Source organism: Merops nubicus, unplaced genomic scaffold (assembly GCF_000691845.1).
Source record: "Merops nubicus isolate BGI_N331 unplaced genomic scaffold, ASM69184v1 scaffold8713, whole genome shotgun sequence".
Classification (NCBI taxonomy): domain Eukaryota; kingdom Metazoa; phylum Chordata; class Aves; order Coraciiformes; family Meropidae; genus Merops; species Merops nubicus.
The window spans coordinates 16,197-43,853 of NW_008598264.1; the positions used below are offsets into that span (position 1 = coordinate 16,197).

General features: G+C 36.2%; 1 protein-coding gene across 1 annotated transcript in view; it reads right to left on the reverse strand.

Moving 5' to 3' along the window:
* Positions 1-27,657, reverse strand: part of CEP290 (centrosomal protein 290kDa) — a gene marked incomplete at its 3' end in the record, with an annotated part of 51,696 nt that overhangs the window by 15,966 nt on the left and 8,073 nt on the right. The window contains exons 14-33 of the mRNA XM_008936992.1: positions 27,201-27,301; positions 27,021-27,108; positions 26,434-26,546; positions 24,386-24,470; positions 22,845-22,987; positions 22,105-22,269; positions 21,007-21,156; positions 19,725-19,840; positions 17,414-17,516; positions 14,532-14,762; positions 13,818-13,991; positions 11,776-11,887; positions 10,741-10,946; positions 7,495-7,646; positions 6,414-6,525; positions 3,632-4,087; positions 2,369-2,533; positions 2,023-2,130; positions 1,801-1,935; positions 894-1,160 (exon numbers count right to left, since the gene is read on the reverse strand). Coding sequence (XP_008935240.1) covers positions 894-1,160; positions 1,801-1,935; positions 2,023-2,130; positions 2,369-2,533; positions 3,632-4,087; positions 6,414-6,525; positions 7,495-7,646; positions 10,741-10,946; positions 11,776-11,887; positions 13,818-13,991; positions 14,532-14,762; positions 17,414-17,516; positions 19,725-19,840; positions 21,007-21,156; positions 22,105-22,269; positions 22,845-22,987; positions 24,386-24,470; positions 26,434-26,546; positions 27,021-27,108; positions 27,201-27,301 — 3,182 coding nt within the window. The remainder of the gene's footprint in view (positions 1-893; positions 1,161-1,800; positions 1,936-2,022; positions 2,131-2,368; positions 2,534-3,631; positions 4,088-6,413; positions 6,526-7,494; positions 7,647-10,740; positions 10,947-11,775; positions 11,888-13,817; positions 13,992-14,531; positions 14,763-17,413; positions 17,517-19,724; positions 19,841-21,006; positions 21,157-22,104; positions 22,270-22,844; positions 22,988-24,385; positions 24,471-26,433; positions 26,547-27,020; positions 27,109-27,200; positions 27,302-27,657) is intronic.

The following is a 27,657-nucleotide window of genomic DNA, read 5'->3' on the forward strand; positions in this document are numbered from 1 at the left end:
CAGCGAAACAGTTGGTGCTGGTTCTCACCAGCTATGACTATCAATACTGATAGTGATATCCATGCTGTGTACTTTTCAGATCTGTTTACTTTGGACTGCAGTGTGACCCAAGCAGACTGAATGTCTGCTCGCAGATAAAGCACAGTAGGCTCATAATTAGACTGCACCTTCTGATTTAGTTCCAAACCAAAAAAACTTTATTTCTCCTAGAAGAAATCACTACATGTTGATCAAAGCACAGTAAGTGAAGGTCATAGGAGGTCTGCTTCAGAAATGTGCTCCTGATCCAAACACACTTAAACTGCTGCATGTTTAGTCTTGAAGTACCACTTAAACACAAGGTTTGTGCTTTAAAATATTCTTTAAGGGTATAAAGAAAAAAGAATATAAAATATGCATAAATATTATAAAATATGTGGCAGGGGGGTTGGACTAGATGACCTTTGGAGGTCCCTTCCAGCCCAGACATTCTATGATTCTATGCTTAGATATACTGTTTATGCTTTAAAAAAACTATTTTCTCTCCATTTTCCTTCCAAATTCACTACAAGATGCAGTCCAGAGATCATTGCTGCAAGTGCTGGAAAATCCCATATAAATATACAACATACTGAGACCACTTCTCACAGCAGAATTTTAGTTTTCTTCCTGTCACACTAACTTAATTCCCAGACAGACATCATATACATAACCCTCTTGACTGAGCAAGCCTCCTATTTAAAGAAGTTAAAAAATTTTACATAAACTTTCTACAAAAAAAAAAAAAATATTCTAATTCTTTTGCTACCTCTGAGGTGAGAAACTTTTTAAGATTTCAGTAGCAATGAGATGAAAAAAGCATCAACTAAAACAACTTGAAAATGAAAGAAATTTTGTGCAAAAAGTTTAACTACCTCTCTTGCTTTAGCAAGCAAATGTTGGTACTTTTTTAACACTTCGTCCTTGTGATTTAATCTCGCTTGCATGCTTGCAATGGTTTCATGAGCAACTTTTATGGCACGATGGTCCTCTGGATCATCTTCGTGTTTGCCTAATTCAGCCACTATTTTCTCTCTTTTCAGTATTGCAGGTAATTGAAGTCTTAGTTCATTTATAACTTTGTCTCTTGATAAAATATTTTGTTCAGCTTTCCACAGAGCAGTTTCCTTTTCTTTTAATTTCTGAAACAAAAGGCAACTGTTGCATTTCCAGAATTCAAACACTGCAAAAAGACCTTGCTTTTTAAAACATGTACCAGAATGAATTGTCATAAATGGAGCTGTCAACACAAAACACTCTGTGCTCAGTTCTGGCTGTATGGGATTAGCAATAGATGAAAAAAGTTCTAGAATATCATTACTGTGTCTTTATGTAGTATTTGCTTAGCAAAAGACACTTATCCATTCCTTTTGTGCTACTAAATTAAGAAGCTGGTATTTTTCAAATTTCTTAAGAACCACAAAGTATGTTCTGTAACAGAATTTCAATTTAGCAACCCAAGTGCTATGCTACTTGTTAACACTTGCTAAATTTAACTAGCTATAGTCAGCTGAATTTTGTACAGCAAGAGCATCTTACCCTACTAAATTAATGATCTAAAATATTAAAAAAAAATTCCCAATAATTTGTTCCAATTGAAAAAATATTTCATTTTAGTCATGGTGTGATTATATTATTTACATTTTCTGTGTGTTAAATTATTCTACAAGACTGGACACCTCTGAGTGACAAATACAAAATGGTATTTATTACATTAAAAATTTAAAGGGCAACAAAATACAAACTTTGTCCCCTTAAATGATAATTTATACATTTAATTACCTCCTCCAGTGATTTGCAGGTTGCCCTAGTTTCCAGGACTGTTCGAATATGCTCTTGAGCCTTTCCCAAAGCCAACTCAAGTTGTTGTGGGAGTGGCAAACTAGGGTCTGGAACTGCTCCTGTGGCCTCTTCTAACTGCAGAGAAAGATTCATATTCATGTAACCTGACAGCTCTGAAAAACATGCTTGTAAGCCTACATTTAGTCAATTCAGTGCCTGTACCTTTAGAGCTGTACTAAGTATTTCATTTTGTCGCTGATCACACAGATCTAATTGGCGCTGAAGTTCCACTTCCCTCTGGTCCCAAGCCATTTGCCTTTCTTCATGAAACTGTTAGATAAAGGCATTTTATTTATTGAAGGCAATGGGAGTTTTATAGCCAACTTAAACAGAAAAAAAGAAAGAGATACCAAAATGTAAAATACTCAAATGTGCTATCAAAAAAAGTTATGGAACCAAGACACAAACATATTAGGTTAAAAACTTACTAGGAAGAATCCTTCTTTTTCAAATCACTTAGTGAAATAAGCAACAGGCTGTTTTTCTAATAGCATGTGGAAATACATACCTTGTTTTGCTGTACAATTTCTTCTTCCAGATTATTGATTGTACATTCATATTCAGAAATTATATTGTGCAAATACTTCACCTCTTCCTTTTGCTTGACTAACTCTCGATTCAGTTTAAGTTCCTGTAGATGGAGTTCCTCCATCTTCATATGCCATTCAATTACCTATTAATGAATGAGACATAGTATCATAATTTACCAAGCCCACAGGCCAACTAGATGCAGCTGCACTCTTTGGCTTTGAGGCAGTATGGTACTTTTCAAACCAACAGGAAAATGTTCTTCCTTTTTAAGCTTCTTCAGTTCTTTTGAGCGAGGAGGCATGGCAAGAGCATGACATTGCAAGAGGAATAACTGAAAAGTGCAGCAGATAGTTGGAGAGGCAACAGTTTTCCCCTACACTGGCAGAAGTGCATTGCAAATAATTTTCAGAATGACCTAATGAAGCTACACTCTATGGGTCTGTCCAGCTTGAACCAAAAAAAAAAAAAAAAGAACAAGCAAGAAGTTGGTTGACTTTTCCAAAACAGCAAAAGATTTTCAAAACCATTAAAACCTGCACATCCTCAAAAATGTACATGTACTAAATAATAAGACATATTTATGTCAAAATGTTCTAGAGAAACATTTGAAAACTGGCTTAGAACTAAAACACGCCAAGAGCACTACAACCATTGCTTACATGCAAACCTCTTTAATCATGATAGACACAACTGTATTATACAACACACAGGGATCTGGAAGAGAAGCACAAAAGCCTTATTCAAATTTCAAGACAACATTGTCTGCAATAGCAAAATATGATTAAGGAGAATTACCTGAGTATAAAACATTTCTGAACATGCTGCCTAAATTATTGCACCTGGATTTATTTTAAAAGACATGCATTTGTAGTGTAGATTTCAATGCAAGCACATGGAACAGAACTTCAGAATGCTACCCTGTGTTTAACTGAATTTCATTCGTAACTTAATTCAATTCAGAATTTAATTCAACTTCATATACTTACTATGCCACTTAATTGCACACAGAGGAAAATTAGTAAATCTGACGGCACTGACTTTCATGGGGAAAAGCTAAAGTATTGATCTGTTACTTTTTTAAAACAGGAAAACAAAAAATCATAGCTGTCCTATTCTAACAAAGTGTATTTTGAAATCATCAAGTTCTACATTAAAACAAACCTTTAGGGAGTAAGATGAACTGAAATGTAATTTAAACGCAGACCAGATGGAACAGAGCTAAAGTTGTAAAACAGCAAACCTTTTGAGCTCCTCTTGTATCCTTCAATGCACTTATTAATTCTTCTAAACTTTTCAGTTTTAACTCCATTTCTAATGCTCTGTTCTCTGCTTTTTGACGCTCCTGCTGGGCATGCTGGACTTCTTCCAGGATCTTCAACTTGTCATTCTGTAGCTGAATCATTGTTTTAGAGAATTTCTCTTGCTGGGCTAAAGGCAGAGCACCACTAAACTGTCGTCGCAAAGACTGGACTGTCTGTTGTAGATGTTTGGCTCTATTTCTTCCTTCCAGTCGGGCAAAATATAAGGCCTGCTCTCTCTCATCAAGCTTCTGCTCTAAACGTAGATTATGGATCTCCATCTTCTGTAGTTTTGATTTAAGTGTCTCCAATTTGCTTACAGCAGCAGATTCACTGCCTTGAAGAGCTATGACATGTTGATGCAGTGTCGCTATAACTGCCTTTTCATCTGACTGTGCCTAAAACCAAATTTATAGAACAAATTTATTTTTCATTTTGAATACGTTAATGCAGTGTGCATATAAACAAGTTACTATTTTTTTTTATTTGATTACATAAATAGCAAAAATTAATCTCTAAAACCAGCTTTTTATTTTTCCATCATTGTTTCTACAGCCACATTTTAGAGGTATATCTTTTCAGATAGTGATCTTAAAAAGTGTATCTTTCCAAAATACCAAGAAGGATGAAGAAACATATGCCTAACATGTACCTAATATGGTAACGTAAAAGCTGACACAAGCGTTATATTTAGAGAATCAAACCATTCTAGAACACGAAAACAAATCCTAAGAAATTCTTTCAGCTAATAACAAAGCAAAAAAAGATGGGAAGGGCCACTGTCAGAGATGACTCCTTTCTGCAGGGAACAGAAGGCCCCATATGCAGACCAGACTCACATTTTAGGGAAGTCTGCTGCCTCCACGGGACCTGGGTTAAAGACCTGGCAAAAAACTTCCCACCTTGGTAAGGCCCACAGATTACTACCTGTTATGGGTTTTTCAGGTAGGCAGTAACAAACTCACAATAAGAAACGTGCAGGCAATGAAGAGAGGCTGCAGGGCCCTGGGATGACTGGTCAAGGGATCAGGAGCACAGGTGGTGTTTTCCTCTACCACCCCTAGTTGTCAGCCATGACAAGGAGAGAAACAGGAAGAGCCAGCAGATCAAGGCCTGGCTTCAAGCCTGGTGTCACCAGCAGGACTTTGGGGGTTTTGATCACAGGTCAGTTTACATGACACCAGGCCTGCTGGCAACAGACAGGGTACACCTGTCTCAAAGTGGGAAAAGGACCAAGGGAGTTGGTCAGGCTCACTGAAAGGCCTTTAAACCGGATTTGAAGGAGGAAAGGGATGAAACCAGGCTTGCTAGAGACATAGATATTAATGGGTTAGAAATCATGGTAGTGCCTGGCAATGGTCAGGTGGGAACTGGTCAGGTGTGAACCTGTCCAAAAGCTGACAGGATCAATAGTCCAACTGAAGTGCACCTACACCAGTGCATGCCGCATGGGCAACAAACAAGAGTAGCCGAAAGTCACTGTGCAACAGGGAAAACTATGGGCCTGGAGAAGGATCACAGGCCAGCAAGAGAGCATCTGAAGGGCAATATAATGGAATTTCAGACATTAAGTCAGCTTCAATGGGGGCCTTAATGCCTCTGTGCAAATGCATGGAGCACCAGAAACAAACAAGAGGAGTGACAGGTGTGTGCACACCTACAGGTCTGTAATGTTACAGGCTTCACCTAGATGAGGTGGGATGGCTCCTATGACTGGCGTGTGGGCACAGAGGGATGTGAGCTTTTTAGGAAAGACAGGCAGGGGAGAAGAGGAGGGGGTGTCACCCTCTATGCCACTGATCAGCTGGAATCTGTGGAGCTTTGCCTGGGGATGGATGAGGAGCTGACCAAGAGCCTATGGGTCACGTTAAATGGAAGGCAAAGGAAGGTGATATCATAGTGGGGGTCTGCTACAGGCCATCTGACCTGGATAACCGAACGGATGATGGTCAATGGCACAATATCCAAGTGGAGACCAGTGATGAGTGTTGTTCCTCAGAGATAGGTACTGGGACTGGTGCTGTTTAACATCTTTGTTGGTGACATGGACAGTGGGATTGAGTGCACCTTCAGCAAGGGTTTTCTTTTTTTACAGGGGCTTGTAGTGATAGAATGAAGGGTACTGGGTTCCAACTGGAAGAGAGTAGATTTAGATTAGAAATTAGGAAGAAGTTTTTCACTATGAGAGTAGTGGGTCACTGGTACAGGCTGCCCAGGGAGGTTGTAGATGCCCTAAGACTGGTTGTGTTGAAGACCAGGTTGGATGGGGGTTTTGAGCAATGCGTTCTAGTGGAAGGTGTCCCTGCCCATGGTCCTTTCTGAGCCAAACCACTCTATGATTCTAAGGCATTTTATGGTAATGTCAACTGCAAATCTTCAAGATTTATAAGTACTTTCTTATTTTGTAACAAGCAATCAAACTTTCCTGATATTGTATTTAAATATTGACCATGGGCTATTAATAATTGAGGAATAAACATTGCCTAAATAACATGGAAAAGACCTCAGGATCTGCAATAGCTGTACAGCTAGAAATGGAAAAAATGGAGAAGGGAATGATTTATGTAATATAGAACTCTCAAAAAAGTATGATCACTACAAGTAGCAGCTTGCTCTGATCCTTCTGAAATGCTCCTTCCTAATTCACTGTCAACGTACTTCATCTTTTCTCACTCCAGGGAAAAAAAAATCCAAGTTGCTGTGTTAATAAAAGTTGAATTTTACCTGATAGTCTAAAATTTGCCTTCTGAGAGATTGCACTTCTTTATCTCTGGACTGCTGGCGTGCCTCCAGAGCTTCAACTTGCATTTTTGCTATATCGGACAGTTCTTTTAACCTTGCAGGGAAAACAAGAGTACCACGTCACTCAAAACTACTAAATAATCTATTGTTTTTTTACATAGGAGATACTAAGAAAAGATGTTTACTATGTTTCCTCATATCAAAATATTTGAAGACTTTGCTCTTTGTAGTGTACTCTTCTCTACTACTCAGGGTCCTTGTTACAAAAATTCTTCTGCATAGCCTCCCAACTTTATCAGAGGACAGTTTCCTGTAAGTTATATAGAAGTTTCCTAGCAGTAACCTACTCCAGGAAAACAATGCCATGGTTTTTATATTAATGAAGCATCTCTGTCCCACTTCAGAACATAAATGCTCAAAAAGTTCTATTCCTAATTCCTTCCTCTGCTTCCCCAAGTCTAATCACTCATTTTCAGTGTCAAAAATCACTGCTAATGTCCCCACAGACTTTGCTGGTTTAGGAATAGAACATGAATTCATTAATTTTCTCAAAGACAAATGTCCATATCAATACATCTAAAAAGGTCAGTTTTTCAATTCATGCACAAAAAGTTAATCTCTTTTTAAGTAAACAGCACACCCCACCCCCTCACAGTTTAGCCTTTGAGGTATCTATGACTCTTTGAAAGTAAGAATTGCTTTCCGTTTTCTTTCATATTTTCTTGAATTTAAGGGAGGTTGTGGCACAGAAACAAAATAAACCTTAATTAATTAGTTTTAAAAAAATAGTAGTAAGTATCCTTGTGCACACTTACCTTTGTCTATCCAGGCTAACACTTAACTCCTTGTTCAAATAACAATGAAGCAAATTCCATTCTTTATAGCTACAAATTGAAATGCTTCATTTTCAATTCTAAATTTGGCATATACGAATGCCAAAAAAAAGGCACTGAAAATTATCTGTTAGTAATATGTAAGTAGTGTATCCCATAAGCACATATAGCCTGAATTTTTGCACATTTCTGAACATACTGCATTCTGAATTTGTTACTTGAAGACTTACTTTGATACTTCAGTCTTGAGCTCCATCTCACGCTTCTCTAGGTCCATGATTTGTCGTCTGTCTGCATCACTTACTGCCTTACTTACACTCTTTGACAGCTCGTCTCTTAATTCCTGTTCCACTTTCTGTGCCTCAAGGTTGATTTTGGTAAGCTTAAAAAAAAAACAAAACCAGAAAGAAACAAAATGGTATCCTAAGCACAGAAATGCTCCCAACCCTGCAAAGAAAAAGCATTGCCAAACGTATTTTTTTTTAATTGTTACAAACAACTGTTCAGCTGTGTGCAAAAAACAATTTCCTTTCCTCTCTGCTTAAAGATCTTACTGTTTGCAGCACTGCATAAATATAGGGACAGACACACAGGTCAGTACAGAATAGGATTCTGAATTAAACACAGTTGTTATTAGAGAATTTTCTTAAAAACACTGCCACTATAAATTGCTCTTAAAGTAAGAAAAAAAGGGAATAAAAAAAAGAAGACTGTAAACACCTTAGAAAATTAAGTCTTACCTATATACTTATATATTGTCTAGTATATCAGGATTGGTAACATAAATACAGGTTGTGAGTGCCAAGACTCACAATAGTCTAGTTCTTTTGTTCTTTCTAAAAAGAACTTTCATAATTAATTGATATTCTTTCAAGCAGCCTGATTTTTCATGTTGATTACTAAATACTGATTAACCAATGTTTCAATTCAAACCAAAGAATGTTAAGAAAAGACAGGTATCTGAAAAGCATTAGGCAACAGAGAGGGGTGTCAGGTATTAATTTAGTGAATACAGTTGTGGCAGATTAATCTGATACCATTCCTTAATAAAATAACTGACTTCCTAAACCAACAACAACAAAAAACTAGTGGAGTCACCCAGGGATCAGTGCTGGGTCCAGTCCAGTTCAACATCTTCATTAACAACCTCAATGATGGTATGGAGTGTCTTCTCAGCAGTTTTGCTGATGACACAAAATCGGGAGGTTTGGCTGACACACCTGAAGGCTGTGTGGCCATTCAGTGAGATTTGGACAGACTGGAGAGCTGGGCCAAGAGGAACCTCATGAGGTTCAACAAGAATAAGTGCAGAGTCCTGCACGTGGGCAGGAGTAATAAAATGCACAAGTACAGGTTAGGAGGAGATCTGCTAGAGAGCAGCTCTGTGGAGAGGGACCTTGGAGTCCTGGTGGACAACAAGTTGTCCATGGGACAGCAGTGTGTCCTTGTGGCCAGGAGGGCCAATGAAAGCCTGGGGTGCATTAAGAAAAGTGTGTCCAGCAGAACAAGGGAGGTCCTGTTCCTCCTCTCTTCTGCCCTGGTGAGACCTCACCTGGAGTATTGTGTCCAGTTCTGGGCTCCCCATTTCCAGAGGGACAGAGATCTACTCGAGAGAGTCCAGCAAAGGGCTACGAAGATGATTGGGGGACTGGAACACCTGCTGTATGAGGAGAGGCTGAGAGACCTGGAGCTTTTTAGTCTGGAGAAGAGAAGACTTAGGGGGGATCTAATTAATGTGTATAAATATATGAGGGCTGGGTGTCAGGAAGGGTCTCACTTATGCCCTGTGACAGGACGAGGGGCAACGGTCACAAACTGGAGCACAGGAGGTTCCACCTCAACATGAGGAAGAACTTCTTTACTGTAAGGGTTCCAGAGCACTGGAACAGGCTCCCCAGGGAGATTGTGGAGTCTCCTTCCTTGGAGACTTTTAAGACCCATCTGGATGCGCTCTTGTGTGACCTGCCCTAGACTAGATGGTCCTGCTCTGGCAGGGGGGGTGGACTCGATCTCTAGAAGTCCCTTCCAACCCCTGACATTCTGTGATTCTGTGATGTCGCCAGAGCAAAAAAAGTGGTGTATCTTATGATCTACACTTCACATATTTGAGGCAGTACAATCTGGAAAACTACCAGTCATGTTGAAGTAGACTTATCAGTCAAGAAGGAGATGTCTAGTAGACTTCTTCTGGTTACCAGTTCTTAAACTGGTATCACAATCTTGTTTAATATCTATATACCTCTACATATAGATCTCTCTCTCCCTATGGAGAGGAGAAAAGAAAAAAAAAAGAGAGCGCAATGATGTTGGATTAGGAACACTGACAACAGGAGTATATGAAACAGAAAATATAGGTCCTAGAGCTATAGAAGTGAGGAAAAAAGGGATGCACAGAGCAAGTGTAAGAAAAAATTGTGGCATTAGGAGTTCATAAACTATGAAGAAAGACCAGCAGACCTACAGGTATCACAAGACAGATAATATACGCAAAAGAAAGGAAAATATGACCCTAGGGTGCATCACCTGAGGTATTTCTTAATGAAAGATAAGGTATGATGCCATCAGAAAAGGCTTTAACATCACTGCTGCTGAAAAGTCTTAAACACTTTCAGTCACTTCATGTCCCAGACTAATTCACATCAAAACAGTGCAACAAACACTAGTAAAACAACTAAGAAGTGAGGAGTCAGGTAACAGCAATCTCAAATACCCAGGGTAAAGTCTAGCAGAGCACAAGCAGGGGGAATGAATACAATCTGTTAACATTCCTGCCAACAGGAAAGTTTCTTCCCCTGTATTTAAATTCTAGGCAAAAAATGACCCAAGAATAAATGTGCACAATTGCTTCTAAATAAATTTAGATTGAAAATTATAATAAAGTAGCATACTATTAAGTAATGAATTTATGTAACAAACTTCAAATATGAATAGTGGGGACAAAGAAATTCTAACAGGATTCACAGGAATACTCAAAATCATCAGCTTCAATGGCACATGACTTCTCTTCTGTTCCTGTATTACAGATAGTGTTTGGCACATGACAGGACATCACCAGTCTGTAACAGAATCATTTGCAAAAGAGATGCAAACAAACATCTAACATTTTTGAATTATTGGCAATTAACGAAAAATTAGCAGACAAGGGATCATAAGTATGGGACACAAGAAATAAAAAATCTAGAACAGACTCTTTTCTAGCAATCTGCTGAAAAACTAGCAACCTATCTGTCAAGATGTTCATTATGTGTTTTACAGAGATAAACTTATGTCTGAAATAAAGTACTAACTACTTATATTTTTTACAAATGTCCTGTGCATGCAAAACTGCAGCTCTTAAAGGAAGCTATATTTTGCGTCATAAGCTTATTTGCCAGCTATGATACAAACCAAAAACTTTTTGAACAAAACTTTGTGAAAACCTCAAAAATATGCTTTTAAGATATGTCAATTATGTTGTTAAATCACAACAGATTTACCTCAGCAAATTTTGTTTCCAATTCAAAATTACGTTCTTCTATTTGTTTTACAGTATTCCTTAAATGTTCATACATTCGTTGGGAATGTTCTGCTCTCTGTCTTTCGTTCAGTTCCTTCACTTCCAACATCGCGACTTTCTTAGAAATGGACAAAATCTCACTGCTGGTTATGGCTTCTGTGGCTTTATCCATGGCATTGTTATCCCCTACATTTAAAAATATTTCAATTAGGGAATACACAAGCTGATTTCACTATGAAAATTATTTGCACCAAGAAACAGAGCATGAGCCTTGTTTTATCTAGGTCAGATAAATGTTATCGAAATGCTTGTATTACTTTCTTAACCTGGAGGCAGTTATCTTGCTTTATTGCATGTTTGAGAAGTATCTTATTTGAATAAAATATTATTATAAATGGGTATGTCTGCAACCATGGTTATTAAGACCGATAATTTTTTGCAATGCAGCCTTTCACTTTATCCTTAACTGAACTTGTAAATCTTCAGGAAATTTAAAATCTGTAAAAGAAATAGATGTTGACAAGTTCTTCTTGAGTAATGGGAATTTGTACTGTACACAAAAAAAGCCCTAGATATCAAGAAAAAAATACTTTGTTACAGAGAATGAAACTAGGAAAAAGAACTAATTTTCCTGACAACCTATAAAGTACTTTGACTGAAAATAAAGTTAGAGCCTACCGCACCTTATTTAAAAAAAAAATAATCAAAATCAAGTGATGTTCCTTCACAAGTTCCAGCTTTTAAGCCCTTGACCCAGTAGCCAAAATAAAAAAAAAAAAAAAAAAGCAAGATGGAAACATTTCCAGAGGAAAATACCAAACTTGGTTTTGGCCAAACAGAACAACCAAAAAAAAATTGACCGGAAAATAATTAAGACCCTTAATAAAAGATACAAAATAGCTTTTAATTTTGTTGTCATTTTAAGATACACCCAGTTTAAAATGTCTTAAAATATTACATCTACACAGGACATACCATTTGGTTTTTAATGTTGCAATACAACTTTGATACTTGCCCAGTTTAGTCATCTGTTCCCATGCCTGTTCTATAGTGTGAAGTTTCTCTTTTGTGATCTCCAGTTCCTTGTTCAATAAATTTATCTGTGACTTCAAGGATTCATTCTCATGCTGTATGACAAAAAATGTTGCAACGTAACAGTAAACTATTTAACTGTATTAAACTTGATGCTTATCACCTATGAAATCTTTTAAATTAACAGATTTTACCTATGCACAACCCATAATATACATATATAGCAACAGAAGAGCTTAGGTTTCCTCCTTAGTGTAAAAAGGCTAGTCTTTGTATTGCATCTCACTGTGAACCAGTATTACCGTGAGTATTTATCATCAGTGACTGTGATTCATAGAGTGCCTAGAATTAGATGAAGAAATCTATGTCTGTCATACTAAACACCTCACTAACGGTGGGAAAGAAAGCAGTAATTCTGGAGGATATTTCACCCTGCACAGGATCCTTCATCATGCACATAAACACACATCTAAGACAGATGACACGCTTCTTTCAGTTCTAAAAGGCATCTAATACGATGCCAAACATTAGTTTTCTACATGTCCATTCACTCCTCCAAATAGAAACACAAATTTCCGCATTAACCAGTAAAACAAATTGAATACTTCATATTAATTTTCATTTTCTAGTTTTCAATTTTTGAAACATATTTTTAATTCCTGATTTATAAATGATTCTCCAGCTCTACGCAACTCCTGAAATAGGCAATGCAAGTTTTCTTACATACAAAATTTCATAAAACAGACACGGCATCTCTTCCCTTCTTAGCTGACACAAATGCACCTACCTGTTCCCACACAGACAAATAGCATAGTTCAGTAAGTTTCCCCACCACATGTATTTAACCCCTGCCAACTACAAAAATCCAACAGATAAGAACGTGACATGAGCTCTAACTACTGGTTAAAGTACTGCTTCCTTGGACTATTACTCCTGCCATAAATGAAAAGTGGGAGGCAGTATGTATCTTCAAAGCCAGCTTCACAGTTCTTGAAAAGAAGCTCCCTTCTACTTGAGAATAGAAATTCAAAGGAATAATTACATATTTTCAGTCCATACACATTTTACAAACACATTAGGATATTGAGTAACAACAGAACTAGGGGGAATGGGGCAACGCTGGAAGTGGGCAAATTCAGGCTGTACATGAGGAAGAAGTTCTTCACCATGAGAGTGGTGAGACCCTGGAATGGGTTGCCCAGGGAGGTGGTTGAGGCCCCATCCCTGGGGGTCTTTCAGGCCAGGCTGGATGAGGCTCTGGGCAGCCTGATCTAGTGGGAGGTGTCCCTGCTCATGGCAGAGGGGTTGGAACTGGGTGATCCTTGTGGTCCCTTCCAATCCTGACAGATTCTCATCTGTTTTAGCAGAGGACTTTCGAGCCCTAATGGCTCAATGGTTGGACTTGATGATCTTGGAGGTCCCTTCCAATCTAAAGGATTTTATGATTCTATGAATCTTTGTTTATTTACTTTTTTATGTAAGTAAAATTCCAAAGGTTTGCTGCCTTTTAGAACTGGATCCTTCATTCTTGTCAGACAGAAATTAGTGAATGCTCACCTTGAGAGAAAGCTTTGAAAGTGTTTACACCCATTCTACATTCCTACCACCAAACCCAAAGATGATAGCCAAGATTCCTTCTGCCAGCCTTGTTTTGGTAAGCAAAGAACTAAAAATACTTTGTGAGGGAACAGAGCTTCATTTAAAAAGCAAGCAACCAAACAAAAAACCCCAAACAATAAAAACAATTAAACAAAATGCTTTCCTCTGTGCCCACTGAAATAACACCCAGGGCTCTGCATATGTTTCTTACTCCAATGAAAAACAGCAGGTAAGCAAATTAAAATTCGATAGCAACAGTAAGACTGGCCCCAAAGACCTCAAACCCACTATGACTGTTATAGCCAGCAGTTTTAGAGTTAGGACTTTTATCCTTCTACTAAGTGAGAACAAAACCCAATTCAGAACGAATGTGTAAAGAGGTGGGTTTTTTTTCCCCTTAGGGTTCAAACATAACACAAACATTACCTCCGTGTGTTCCATATTTGTTGTCCGTTGGACCAGCAAGTTATCTTTTTGTAACATGTCTCTGTATTTAGCTGTTAATGCATTATACTGCTTATTAGCCAGTTCTAGCTCAGAGAGTGGCACACTACCATCCAACACCTTTTGCAGAGCTGAAATCTTAAAAGTAGCCATTTCCTATGAAAACAATCAACACAAAGTGTTACTTTAAATAGAAAAATTAAATTACTCCATGGAAAAAGAATGCCACTTAAAAGAATCCTTTGGAACATGCTACTGGTTTATTTTACTAAATTAAAATATCTTTATAATATAGTTTCCGCAACGAACATTGACAAAATTTATCTGGTATTCCAACTCTGGGTAATTTTATCAATAGTTGCCACTCAGTCATAAGGCACAGTCAAAGACATGTTTTATAAGGATGAGTTAATGCAGGCCCTAGGAACCTGCAAGGCCAAAAAGTAAGATTTGATTTCATATGACACTTTCAATAAAAAGAACTTGTTGCAGCAACTTCAGAAGGGGAGAGCTGACAATTTTTGTGTTAATGACGCTCATTTAAATGCAAAGAATGTTTTGACAAAGTTTGTAACAGCATTTAGCAAGCATTTGGATAAGCATTCAAGAAATGAGTACTGCCTCGGTTTTAAAAAAGCGTATGCATTGCCAAATTGTAGAAACAAAATAGCGTACTATTACTTCTGTCAAATATACCTTGAATCGTTGCAAGTCTCCAATTTTGCCTGTAACTGCAGCCTCCATATTTGTTATTTCACTCTTTAGTTTCTCATTTTCTTTTCTAAGATGCCGTTCCGTTTCAAGCAAAGTGGTATACCGCCTCGTTAGTGACCTTTCATTAACTAGTAAAACTGTTATTTTTCTATTATTTTCTGCAAGTACTTTTTTTGCTTCATCAGGATCCAGCTGAAGTGTGCTGAGTAAATCCTGCAAAATATTTATTTAATAAGAACTTTGTACAGGAATATGGTAAAACTCATCTACATCAATAAGCTTTCTTATACATTTTTAATCTAAGTGTAAAAATTCCGTTAATCTGAAATAATTTATTTTTGCTAATAAAACATACACAAACAGTCAACACACACATAAGCATACAATAGTCTAAGAACAGAAAACTTAAATCTTCAAAATCATTAGTTTCTGAGGAATAGAAGTTAAATACATCTCACTGACTAACTGGAATTTTAATTATAGTATATTATATAGTAGAAGTATAATTTGGTTATCTCTTTTTCAAAATTGAGAACAAAAACAATTATCAGCATTCATTGTCATCAGTCTTCCCCACTTTCACTAGAACAAAAAGAAATGCATCGGCACAGCTTTCTGAACGAACTCGAAGCCCGATGGCTCCTCACACCAGCAGCATCCTACGGAGGGGCCTTAACCAGCATTTGTTAACCACCCCAGGGCCCCTCCCGCAGACAGGCCGGTGTGTGGGTGTGTCTGCAGGCACCGGCGCTTCTGCGCAGGTGTGAGTCCACGGGAGGCAACTCCAGCAACTCGGGTCACAGCAGGCATGTGGCTTCACTCTGTTGTCACACACATCGGCTTCCCGAGGAGACAGGGAGTAGAAATTGGAGCTGTAAACCCACAGATTTATAGGAGACTAATTATGAAGACTGAGCAGGCTTCCAGAGTCCTGAAAGTCTGAAGCCGTGAAAACAATTCTAGTTCTGTGGCAACTGGCAAAGATTTGGCTTCTCTGCTCAAGAAGCCTGGTTTGCTAAAGATTTTAAGAGAAGCTACACATTTTCGTTGATTATTCACAGTGAATTAATTTCAGATAAATGTTTAATCTGAAACTGTTTCCCTAATTCTAATGAAAATTGCATATTATCAAAAAATACTAAATTACAGTACATATTTCTTACCTTTGGATCGGAAACAAAAGCTATTGGGAAACAGTCATTTCTTAAAAGACCTCAGCAATACTTGGAAAGCACTGCTAACATCATAAAACTCCATTATATTTTAAAAACATTTAAAAAAAAAAAATCCAGAAATGTCTTAATCCTCCTACAATGTCCTCCTGTGACTCAGGAAATGCAGAATAAGATACTGAACAAATTAAGTAAAATGGTGATCTCTCAGAGTAGAAATATTTGCAAAATAATCTCCATTTCACTTTTCTACAAATATATTTAGATTTAATTGCCTCAGGATACATTTATTTTGCAAATCAATTACAGTTATGAACATGACTACAAGCAGGACCCCATACCGCTACAGTTAACCCTCAGCAGAACAAAAGGGTTAGAACTCAGGTGTCTAAACTTAGGGACCCACAGTGATTTGCAACACTTGGCATGTGTCTGCTTCTCTAAAAGGACCTGTGTGTCCCATGTCTTCTGTTGTATATGGCAGCTTTTGGTATCTGACTGAAGAGACCCCAAAGTCATCTAAAATTGCACTATGTCTGTGACTAGGCACCTGCATCAATTCCAGGAACTTTTAAATAACACCTTATTAAAAAGTTATTTTTCAGTTTTCTTAATATTGATTTCAGTCTTTACTTCTTTCTTCAGAAGTAAATCAAACTAGAAAAATTAATTATCTTTCCTGTCTTTCTGAAACACTAATACGTACACATTAATAGGTATATACAAGTAAGATGTAATTCAAAGTAATAACCTTAATTCTCAAGATAAATTAATGTGTTTTCCATGGGGGTGCCTGCACTACTCCTACTCAAACAGCCTGGATAAGAACTGCTGCTGTGTGAGCTGAGCTGTGTGAGTGCTGAGCTGTGTGAGCGCACACAGTGCATGTGAACAGAGTACCTGAGACTGACCGGGAGGGCGTTTGCACAAAACTGACATGTGAAAGAGGAAGATGACCATCAAACCAGATTGAACAGTAACCATAAAATTAGATACTTGAAATAAAGAAGTCGTCAGCTTGAAAATTAGTATAAAACCATGAAAACTTTCAACAGTGGGGGCAGCACTCAGAGCCTACCTAGTTCAGCCTCCCAGGTTTCCTCACTGCCCCTGCAGACACAAGCGCTTCCTCCCTGACGGATGCCAGGAACCCCAGCAGCCCAGCCCAGGGACTGGGGCACCCAGGACAACAAGCAGGGACCCCTGCCTCAGGTGTGTGCCTGTGACCTCCTGGGGCAGTGTCTCACCAGGGCATGGATTAGCAGCCTGCAGGCAGGCAGACGGGTGCACACAACACCAGAATGCCCCTACACGTGCCTGGCCCCCCAGAGCGCACTCAGGAGGATCTCTGGTTGTGTGCTGGTAACCTGAAGAGGCTAGGGAGTGAATGCAACTGTGGCTATGTGGGATGAGAAATATTTGGGAGTAATTCCTGAACGGTGCTTAGAGATTTTTAGGCCTATAGTAACATTTTTTAAGTGCCTTAATATTGTGATTTACTTTTTGTATTGTTAATATTGATACTGGATGTATTTACATTCCACTAATAAATCAATAAACCACATCCCTTCTGATCCGATTTGAATTGAACAGTTTTTCCCTGCAACATTTAGCAAATTACAGTATTCTTTTAAAACATTTTTTCTGTGTATTGAAACCTTTTTGAAAAATGAAAGCAACAAAATTACTTACAGAATATGCCTTTATTTTTATAGCATCCTGTTCTTTTTGCTCTTCTAGCTTTTTCTTTTCCTCTTTCATATCTTCTGATTCTTTCTGCCAGCTTTCCTTTTGACTAAAACAGCAATTAAATATTTTCATTTAGAATGATGAAAGACCTAATGATTTTTAAAACTGCAACTGAAACAGCAACCCTGAAATACTGTAAAACAATATACTTATTTTTAGCCACAATAAAATTTGAAAAAATTAATTATAAATTGTAGATGGATTGCTGAAAAACTATTTCCTCTGTTGAGGCTGCAGCTGGTTTAAGGATGAAAGTAATTAAGTTAAAGTGTCTTATCTCTTCTTCACATGTGTACTATAGTGTACTATAGTGCAGAGGTAGAGATGTACCTTACCCCCCCCAAAAAAAAAACAGATAGGATTTAATTTGCTTTAGATTACACACTTGTATTTCAAATTAATTACTGTCTTGCACATGTCTTCATAAAAATAGCATAAGTTTAAACCTTTGCAAATAAGAACATTTCCACTTTAAGTAACTCTGAAAAATCCAGGTCTCCCTTTTATAGTAAGGGAGACAAAAATCATACTACTGGTACTTGCCTTCCTGTGAGCCTCAAAATGGGCCTTTTTGAAGCAGACTAGGCCCAGAAGATTTCAGCAGGCATTCACAACTGTGCCAAATAATTTGGCTGATGAGATTTACAGGTAGAGAAAATGGTTTGGCAACTAATGAACGACTCTTTCCATAACTGCTTCCTTTGCATGAAGCACTTGCAAGTTGTCTCTCTTAGCTAATGAATATGCAAGGGGAACAATGCTTCTGCAGCTCCTGAGAGACAGAACACCTAAGTTGATTTTGAAGTATTTTTCATTAATCATACAGAATGGTACAGCATTGTAAGGAAAAGTTCACTTGCTCATCCTCTGAGAATTCTCCACAGCATAGTAGTTGGCATTTTCTTTAAAAGATATTGGGCCAAAATTACCTCAGGAAGTGGAGAGAAGCAAACTTAAGTTTCCCATACCCTAATTCTGTGTTAAGAGGCCAGACTTCTAAACAAAGGTGCAGGCAGTGGCTGAAATATTTTTTTTTCAAATTTTTTGCAAATCTTTCTTTCTCTTACATTCATTTTACTTCAGATGCATCAAGGACTTAATTTCCCACCCTTGTTTTTCTATTTCAGTGAAAAACAAAGACAAACATAAAAAGATTCAGCTTCATTTTGGTCCAAACTACTCTCCTCTATCCAATTCTATTTAATTATTTAGGAACAAATGACTATGAACTGTTTATGCTTGTCTAATAAGGAAGTTCCTATACACTACATAGGATAGTTTATGCTAGTTTAAACAAATGATCAAGGGTATTTCAGAAGTGGTATTTTCTCTTCAAAGAAGATTTCGTACTTTCTTCCAAAATGGCAAAAATAAAGGAAAAGGAAAGAAAATGCTCTGAAAGCGAGTCTTTATGGGATACCAAGTCAAAGAATCTCCTTCCCTAACTGCAGTCGGTAACAGGTTTGGACAAGAAACCTTGAATCATCTTATTCTTGTCACCAGAGATATGTAATCTAGTAATAAATGAGGCAGTATATTATAAACTTTAACATATTCCAAAAGCTATACCTTTAAAGTGTCAAACAAAGATAATGTTATCTAGGAAGTCTTAACTGATTCAAAGAGCAAACAGGAAGTCCTAAAACATTAGACACCCTTATTCCAAAAGCCATCCTGTGACTGTTCATTCCAATCCAAAGACAGTGAGGACACAACCAGCAGCCTTTTAATTGAAGAACCCAAGCAATCATATTCATTCCCATGCTTCTAAGAGATGAAAATCCTTTTTTTGTTCCTTTAAGAAGAATTTTAGAGAAATTAGATTCAATGAAGCATATAAAGAGTCTGAAAGAAAACCAACAACAAATTCCTAACAGTCTGAATTTGGATAACAGTTTTCTTTTCTTGACCCTCAGAAAATCTGGCAGGACCCACACCTGAAGGCAAAACAAAATGAGACTGAATTGTCCATAATACCAGGTTCTAATAAAATACAAGAGACGGGGTGCAGGAAGTACAACACAAGCCTCATTATAAAGTACACAATATGAAAAGAGATCAGCAGAAAATGATTTTGCAAGAGTTTTCTCAGTCTCTATGGGACAAAGAAAATATCCATAATGTCCATATCCAAGAGCAGCAGCATTTATGACATTAATCAAAAAACTACTTCAACATGGAAGCAAATCTTGCACTCAAAATTATTAAACTTTTAGCTAGTTCAGCTTTCTTAATTCACAAAAGAGAACAGTACCTTTGATATTCTTTATACAACAAGCCTTGCTGATGACGAATTACTGCAAATTTTCTCTTGTAGTCCTCTACTGCATCTTCTAATTTTTTAAGTAACTGTTCTTTATTTTCCAGTTCCTAATGATCATTTTCCAAATAAAAATATTGAAGTGATTAATATAGGTTTTAAACGTGAAATGATTAATCAAAATGCCAGTCCTCCCTTTTGTTGTTCATGGTAGATAACTTTTGTCCTGAACTGTGTGAACTGAAGATACGAAATGTGTATTTTCTTTAGAAGCAACAGATAAAAAGTAAAATAAACTTTAGGAATTGACTTAATAGGTGTGAAGTAGTATTGCACTGTAGATTACAGCCCTCAAAGTTCAAAACACCATGACATTGCTAGCCCAAAAAGAACACTCATTAAATGTCAAACTGGAAATTTATGTTTTCTCATGTTCCCAAATATTCTTCCATATTATAATCATATACAGTTGAAATATATTCTCTAATCAACAAAAATAAAGTGACCAAAGACAGAACAAAATGACCTAATAATAAAAAGGTGAGTTTGTTTTACTCCCATTCTCAAATCCTTCTTTACTATGTGCTTGCCTGCTACATTTTCCAAGTCAATCACTGGCTTTGGTTTCAATATATTTATGACTTTTTTTACACATGTTGACAAATTTTTGACAAAAAAGGGAATGAAAACTCATATGTATGAGTTTATGGTAAATAAATAGAGACCTTTGCTATCTAGAGGAAAGCAGTTCAGAGTAGGGTTTGCACATGCAGACTCAGGTGTGGAACCCAGACACCACTAAGAAAGAATTTCTCACAGAAAGAGTGCAACTGCAGAAGCAGAAGGAAGAGTGAGAAAGTACCTAAGATCAAAATTCAAATGTAAACCAAAATACCTGAGTTGCTGCAAAAAAATTAATTAAGTATTACCTTCCAGGTTTACTAGACAATAAAATACCTAGAGCTTTAAAAACAAAAAAAACAAAAAAAAACAAAAACAAAAAACAAACAAAAAAAAAAAAAACAAAAAAAAAAAACAAAAAAAAAAAACAAAAAAAAAAAACAAAAAAAAAAAACAAAAAAAAAAAACAAAAAAAAAAAAAAAAACAAACAAACAAAAAAAAACCAACGGAATAGCCTGAAGAGTTTACTGAATGTCAGAACTTCAAAACAATTCTGGAGAGTTCTCCCAGGTCCATATACAGCATTGTACTAGGTTTTGGAGGCATTACCTAAGTGTTACAAAAATTCTTGATATCAAGCAGTAAGTAGATTACCTGCACCAGATGTATTAAATATTCATTCAGAGAATTAATAATATTAACACTTGAAGGAACCAATCCTTCTGGAAGATTCACTGTTTGGAAGACAATTTTGGAACCTTCTGACTGACGTAGTAAGTGTGTTTCATGTTTCAGTTGTGCAATCTAAAGAAAAGAAACAAAACCAGAGAAGTAGCTCTAAGTATTGAGCTTTTAAAAAAGTATAGAAAATATATCGGTTTTGTGTGCTACATCAGCTGTTATTAACAACCTAACTCACTTCCATTTATATTCTAAAGCAGTCACACACTGTTTAAAGTAACCTTGAAGAAAATGCTGTGATTCCATAAATCATTAAATGCATAATATCTTAAGCCAAATTTATCAAATGACTCCAGCAATCAGGGCAGCTTGATATATCTGAGGATCCACCACACTTTTATCCTGAGTTGTTTAAAACAGTGCACTTCTATTTCTTCTAAAAAGATGATGTTTTGGAAAGAATTATTGCAGTGATTATTTGATGATTTATTCTGAACAAATCTTTGCCTTTTCATTTAAGAAGTTAAAAGCTCTCAACTTCTCAATTCCAAAAGTACACAAAACACCGTTCAAGAATGTTATTTACTGGCAAATATTGTTTCATCACCAATACTGTTCTAAAAGGCAAATATAAAGCTGACTTCTCGTAAGATAACATTCCATTCCTCCTTCCTGCCCTGGAAGCATACCACAGAAGCATTGTACAACTTAAAAAAAGATACAGGATTTTGGAGAACAATTAATCATTTTAGAACAGTTAAATGTAAGATTACCGACTTTCTGAAGAAAGAAATCTGTGAACTTTTTTGAGCACAGCTCTCCCCAGACAATAAGCTTGCTTGGTGTTTAACATGACAGGATATTCCAAGGATAAAGTAACATCAAGAAGAGCTAAGTTCTGAACTTAAAATTGGCAAATTAGTTGATCCTATATACAGATTTAAGATTTCTATCATTTCACTGTTCACATAAGCTAAATTCAGTATCTTATAGATTGTGTGTTTTCTTCCTAAATTATCAGAGCAGCCACTTTTCAAGTACAAAATAAACTGAATTAAAATAGTTGCATACCTCTTCATTTGCATCTGCCAGCTGATTAGAGAAATCTGTTGCCTCCTTCTGAGCCTGCTTCAGCTCCTGTCTTAATTCTTCATTTTGTCCTGTAAGCTGGTCAACATGAGCTTTCAAGTGCACTGTAGCATCAAACTTTCCCTCCGAATTCTTTGACTCCATTGCCTAATGCAGTGAACATTTAATTAACAACACAGAAAAAGTGCAGAAATGTTTTCATTTTTCATAATAAACTGAACCACTCAAGTTTAGACTACATGAAATTAGCAAAAAGCATGAAATTTTAACATTTTATAACCTACTTCATTTCCTGATGGTATATTTGCCATATATATTGATTTAAATTTTAATTTTTTCTTCTAAAACCACTATTTTTTTGGTAAGATGCTTGAATAAAATATTTTTCTGAAAAATTTCCTGCAGGTTCCATAGAGATAAGGGACATGTAAACAAACTTTCACCTAAGCTTTATGACTGGGACAATAAACTTGCCAAAGACATTTTTATACTTCCCAGCATTCTTTTCTAATCATTATTTTTTATTGGCAATCTCTTGTTGCTGTATATTCTTTATTTGCATTTTCAAAGAGGTATCACGTTTGTAACTAAGGAAGCATTTGTATAAGGAAGCTACTATTTAATTAATTACATTATTACAATAACCCAGTAATAGAGGAGGGGGAAAAAAAAAAGCCTGTACATCTTATAAAGCTAAATAGTATCTTAGAAAGCAAGCTTACATTGACTAAATGATCCAGACTAGGGATTATTAAGGCCGTTTCTCCCCCCTTCAGACTAGGATCCTTCTGTGTTTCCTTGATGGCTTGCAATATTTCTTTCATTCCTTGTTCAAGATGTTTATTCTCTTCTGATAATTCTTTTACTGTAGTAAAAAAATGTAAGTATGTCTAAAAGCACTGAAAAGAATGAGACAAGATTTCCTAGGACATTTTGTCACAATACTTGTTGATTTGATATATGAAAAGAATTAAAGTAATATTTTATATCAATATAAAAATATATCTCTATCTCCAATTAGAGAGTTAAAAGTACAGCTGCTAGGAACATCCAGAAAGCGGATTTTGCTGAATAAATACTGACAGAATAAAAATTAAATGCTTCATGGAAACATATCTGACTTTATCGAACCTTCCAGTCTCCAATATTTCCTGCCACTTTTTTCACTTCTTTAGAAGCCTGACTTAGCCACATTTCTGGATTTGTGAAAGCCATCTTGGAAATGTTTGGGTTTAACAATTAAATATACACGAAATGCCTAAATTGCTGCTTCAGACTAGGAAAAAAAGACCATTTTAATTGTTTAGCTGTAATAAGGACTCTCAAGACATGCAATTTTCCTGCCACCCTTATTTTCTCAGTGGCATTCCAGTTTCTAGCACAGAGCAAGAAGTCTGGGAACTAAAAAAGCCCAACAAATGTGTCAGAACATTCTCTGCATCTTAACAATATAGCTAACTGTCCTAAAGATCCAGGAGTGAACTGCAAAATTGCAGCAGTTTGAGCGGTTTCACCAAATCTATTTTGAAATGTTGAAAAGAATTTTTCCCCACATTCTCTGGGAAAAAAAAAAAAATTACATTCTTGCCTAGAGAATTTAGCATTATTTTTATTTCAGAGATTGCAAGCAGGGCAATTCAGCTAACATATGTAAATATGTAAGCAACAGGTGGGTTTAATTCCCCTGCACTTCCCAGAGCCAGAAAAGCACTACAATTACACAAGTAAATTGTATAACTGTTATCACTGGGATCACTCACAGACTTAAAGCCCTTACTAGGTCTGATCCAGGAAGGAAAAATATGAGATCCTAGTTTAATGTATTTAGTATGAATAAACTAGGTTTCATGTACTATCACTAATTTAAGTTTAGAATCAGCAACACTATATATGTATTTATACACCTGCACACAAAGGTATATACTCATAAGCACATATTTTTTTTTTTTTTTAGATTCAAAGACATTCCAATTTAATAAATGTCATTTATAGTCATTGCTCTCTAATTGTTGTGTTCACACTTGCACCAATGCACAACCATAATTTCCACAATTCAGAAGTATATCAGAATGATTGTATAATAATCTTCCATGTACAAAACAAATTTAATCACCATGAAAGACACCAAAGTAAACTTCATTTAAAATGGAAGATATGAAGTCAGATATTTCAGGTCATAATCAGAAGCACAACTACTAAATAAGCAAATTATCTGCATGTACTTGATAATATTCATTAGTTTTAAAACAGGTCGACAACTTACTTTTAGATTGAAATGTGGCTATTACAGTCCTGCTCTTCTCCAAATCTCTCTCTCTCACACTTAATTCATTTGCAAGATACTCATTCTAAAGAAATGAACAAAGAAAACTCAAAGCCTTTAATTTAGGAATTCAAGTATCAGAATTTTCATTAAGACTCTGTGGTTAAATGAGAAAAAATAATGCTTGAAAATACATACATATTCAACAATGAAATTACATAGTTTGTAAACCAAAATGAGGCGTTATATAGAAGGCAAAAACCAAAGAAATAGCCTCATCTTCACAGTAACAAAGTTAATCAGGAAAAAAAATATTTCGACCATGAATAAAGTTTATATATTTATCCTGCTTTCATTTTTAACACCTTCTACACCGTGCGCTGCCTGGCTTCTGCATCTTTTATGATTTAACTGTTTAACATTTAGCACTGCCTCGATCAACAAATCTCTGCATAGCTGCTCATTCTACAAAAACCCAGCAGTAAGTTCTTAGCATAGGCTTCTACCTCCATTTATAGGTAAGAAAAATTGCATTTCCAAGACTTATCTTCCAAAATATGAAACGCCCACTTTTCTACTGAAAATACAATTAGTAGGCATTACTCATTCCACAGCTTGGCTAACATGATATTTTCAGAGAAATCCCAACAGCAAGGCATACTCCTGCAGCGTGGTAAAATTGCTGTATAACTGAAAGAAGCCTGAGGTACTTAGACTTCTACTTTCCATTGATCAGTTACATAGCTCAATGGGCTCAACACAAATGCCATCACTTCCAAAATATTACAGGTGAAGATAGAAAAGACCTATTTGCTCATCTTACACATTGTAAGTGTGATATTTCCCCATCACAGTCTTAAATGGTTTCTCTCAGACATAAAATACAAAGATTTTAATATTATCAATGCAATGTACTCGTCCCAGCCTTTCTTTTTCCAATTTGGAGCAAACCTTCATGAAAATTTCTCAGTCTTTGTGTGAAATTCCTGCCTGAAATGCAATGACAACCCATGGATTCACTGGAAGAATTAAAGAAGGTGTATCCCATGTAACATTGTCCAGGCACATGTACTCCTGTGTCATGCAGCAGTTGGAACAAGAGGCTGTTACAGACCAAAAGTTTGTGCAAATCTGAGGGTTTGGTTTGACCCATGGCCCAAATGTATCTCTAGCAGCTAAAGCAATGTCCTCTACTACACAGAAACTAACACAGCATTTCAAGGGACCAATTTAGGAAGCTACCAGTGAGTAATTTTAATATGATTTATCATGTGAGTAAAAGAAATTACACCAAGCACCCTGAAATTTCAATGATTATAAAAACATTTCAAAAACCCTTTTGAGAACCTAAAAGAATGTTATCATGAGAGATCATTTTAATAACTCATGGAAATTTTCACCAGAAATCTTTTTTTCTGAAACAGATACACCTTATCTTTGTCAGATGGCAGGGAAAGCAATAAAAAGACAGAAGAACCAACTCAGGAACTTAGGTAATTTCCCAGAAGAAAAAAGCTTTCTAATTCCAAGAATCTAACTTTGCACTACCTGTTTTTTTTTCTGGAGGAAAGTCCTAGTCAAATAGCACCTGCATCTTTTAATAGAAATCTCATCTTCTATCTTTTTTACCAAATGATTGATTCAGTCCCTACTTCATTCAACTAATGCTTGTAAATTACCATTTTTATTTCTCTGTGTTTATTTAAAACAATTTTTAAAAATAATTCTGAAACTAGGTAGATTTCCCACAGCCTTACTGTTTTCAGCTATACCTTCCTCTGACTTCAAAAATCTAACCGGTGCTTCTCTGTCTGCAAATGTAACATGGGAGGGATAAACACAAGACCTGTTCATCTATATTCCAAAAAAATCTAGACTATTCATTAGCGTTTTGAAAAAATTACAGATTATTAATTTCTGGATTTTTTTTAAAAAAAGCAGTTAATAACAGCATCTAAAGAAATATTTGCACATGTATTTTCAAAATAACATTTTTATTTCAAAAGAGAAATGCAAGAGAAGTTTATGAACTTGCTTTATAAACCTACCTTTGCTTTTACTTCAGCAATATCATGTCTGTTCAAGAAATCCAGCTTCCTCTTATTCATTCCCTCCTCGTTAGTAATACTGTCAGTTACCTGCACATCACCAGCATCCGATCCTAATTCCAAGTAAATGGGATATTTTATTATGAACTTTTAAATGGTCTTCAAGTAAGGAAATATATTCTATTTAGCATATATAAGGTCTAGTTTTCTCCCTGCAAAGTAAAGAGCTGTAAACCTTTCCATCTGAGCACATCATGTTTCCCTGGGTGGCACAGAATTGAAATTTTAAGATTTTTGAAAAACATACATTATATAGATTTATTTGTAATAACGGTGATATCATCCTGCATTTAAGAACTGCAAGCTAGTGACACAGCTCTCAGTGATGTGTTACTAGCCATCACAAGTCAAAAACCTACTGAGCTGTAAGACTACAGAAATACAAAACCACTCACCTGCTCCTACAGAGTCAATGGAATGTCTTCAGCCTTCTGATTTAAACACATACGTAAATATACCATAACTGCAATAGTGTGTATAGACAGCGTGTTTCTGAAAAGAAAGTTTATAATAAAAAAAAGTCCTACCTACTGGTCCAAGTCTTCTGCCTTTCTCCTGAGCCAACTTACGAATCTGTTTTTTCAGTTCAATTCTTTCCTCTTCTAGTCTTTCAATCTGTATATTATTATTCACAGTTCAGTATTATATTTTGTTCAATGACATTGTTATTACTTAACTCTTGAACAAAAATGGGATTTATCACTTGCCTCTTGTAAAAGAATCTGCTTTTCAGCTCTATATTGCTGCTGCTTCAGTGTTTTGCTGTTTCTAAATTCATTTAAATCAATCATTGTCTTTGGCTCGAGACCTAAAACACAGTATATGCTGTATAATTATTCATTAAGAAGGAACATTAATGTCAGTAATCACTAGAATGCAGTTAATTTAAATAACATAATTAGGCAAGTAGGATTAAAAAAATATTATCATAGAATCATTAGGGTTGGAAAAGACCTCTATGATCATCAGCTTCAGTCATCACCAAACACTACCATGACCATTAAACCATGTCTCTAAGTGCCACATCTACATGTTTTTTCAACACCTCCAGGGATGATGACTCCACCACTATTATGTTGACAGTTGAATAAAGAGAAGTATTTCTATATACATACACACACATCTTACGCTTCATGTAATAACACCAGAAGAAAGAATAATTTT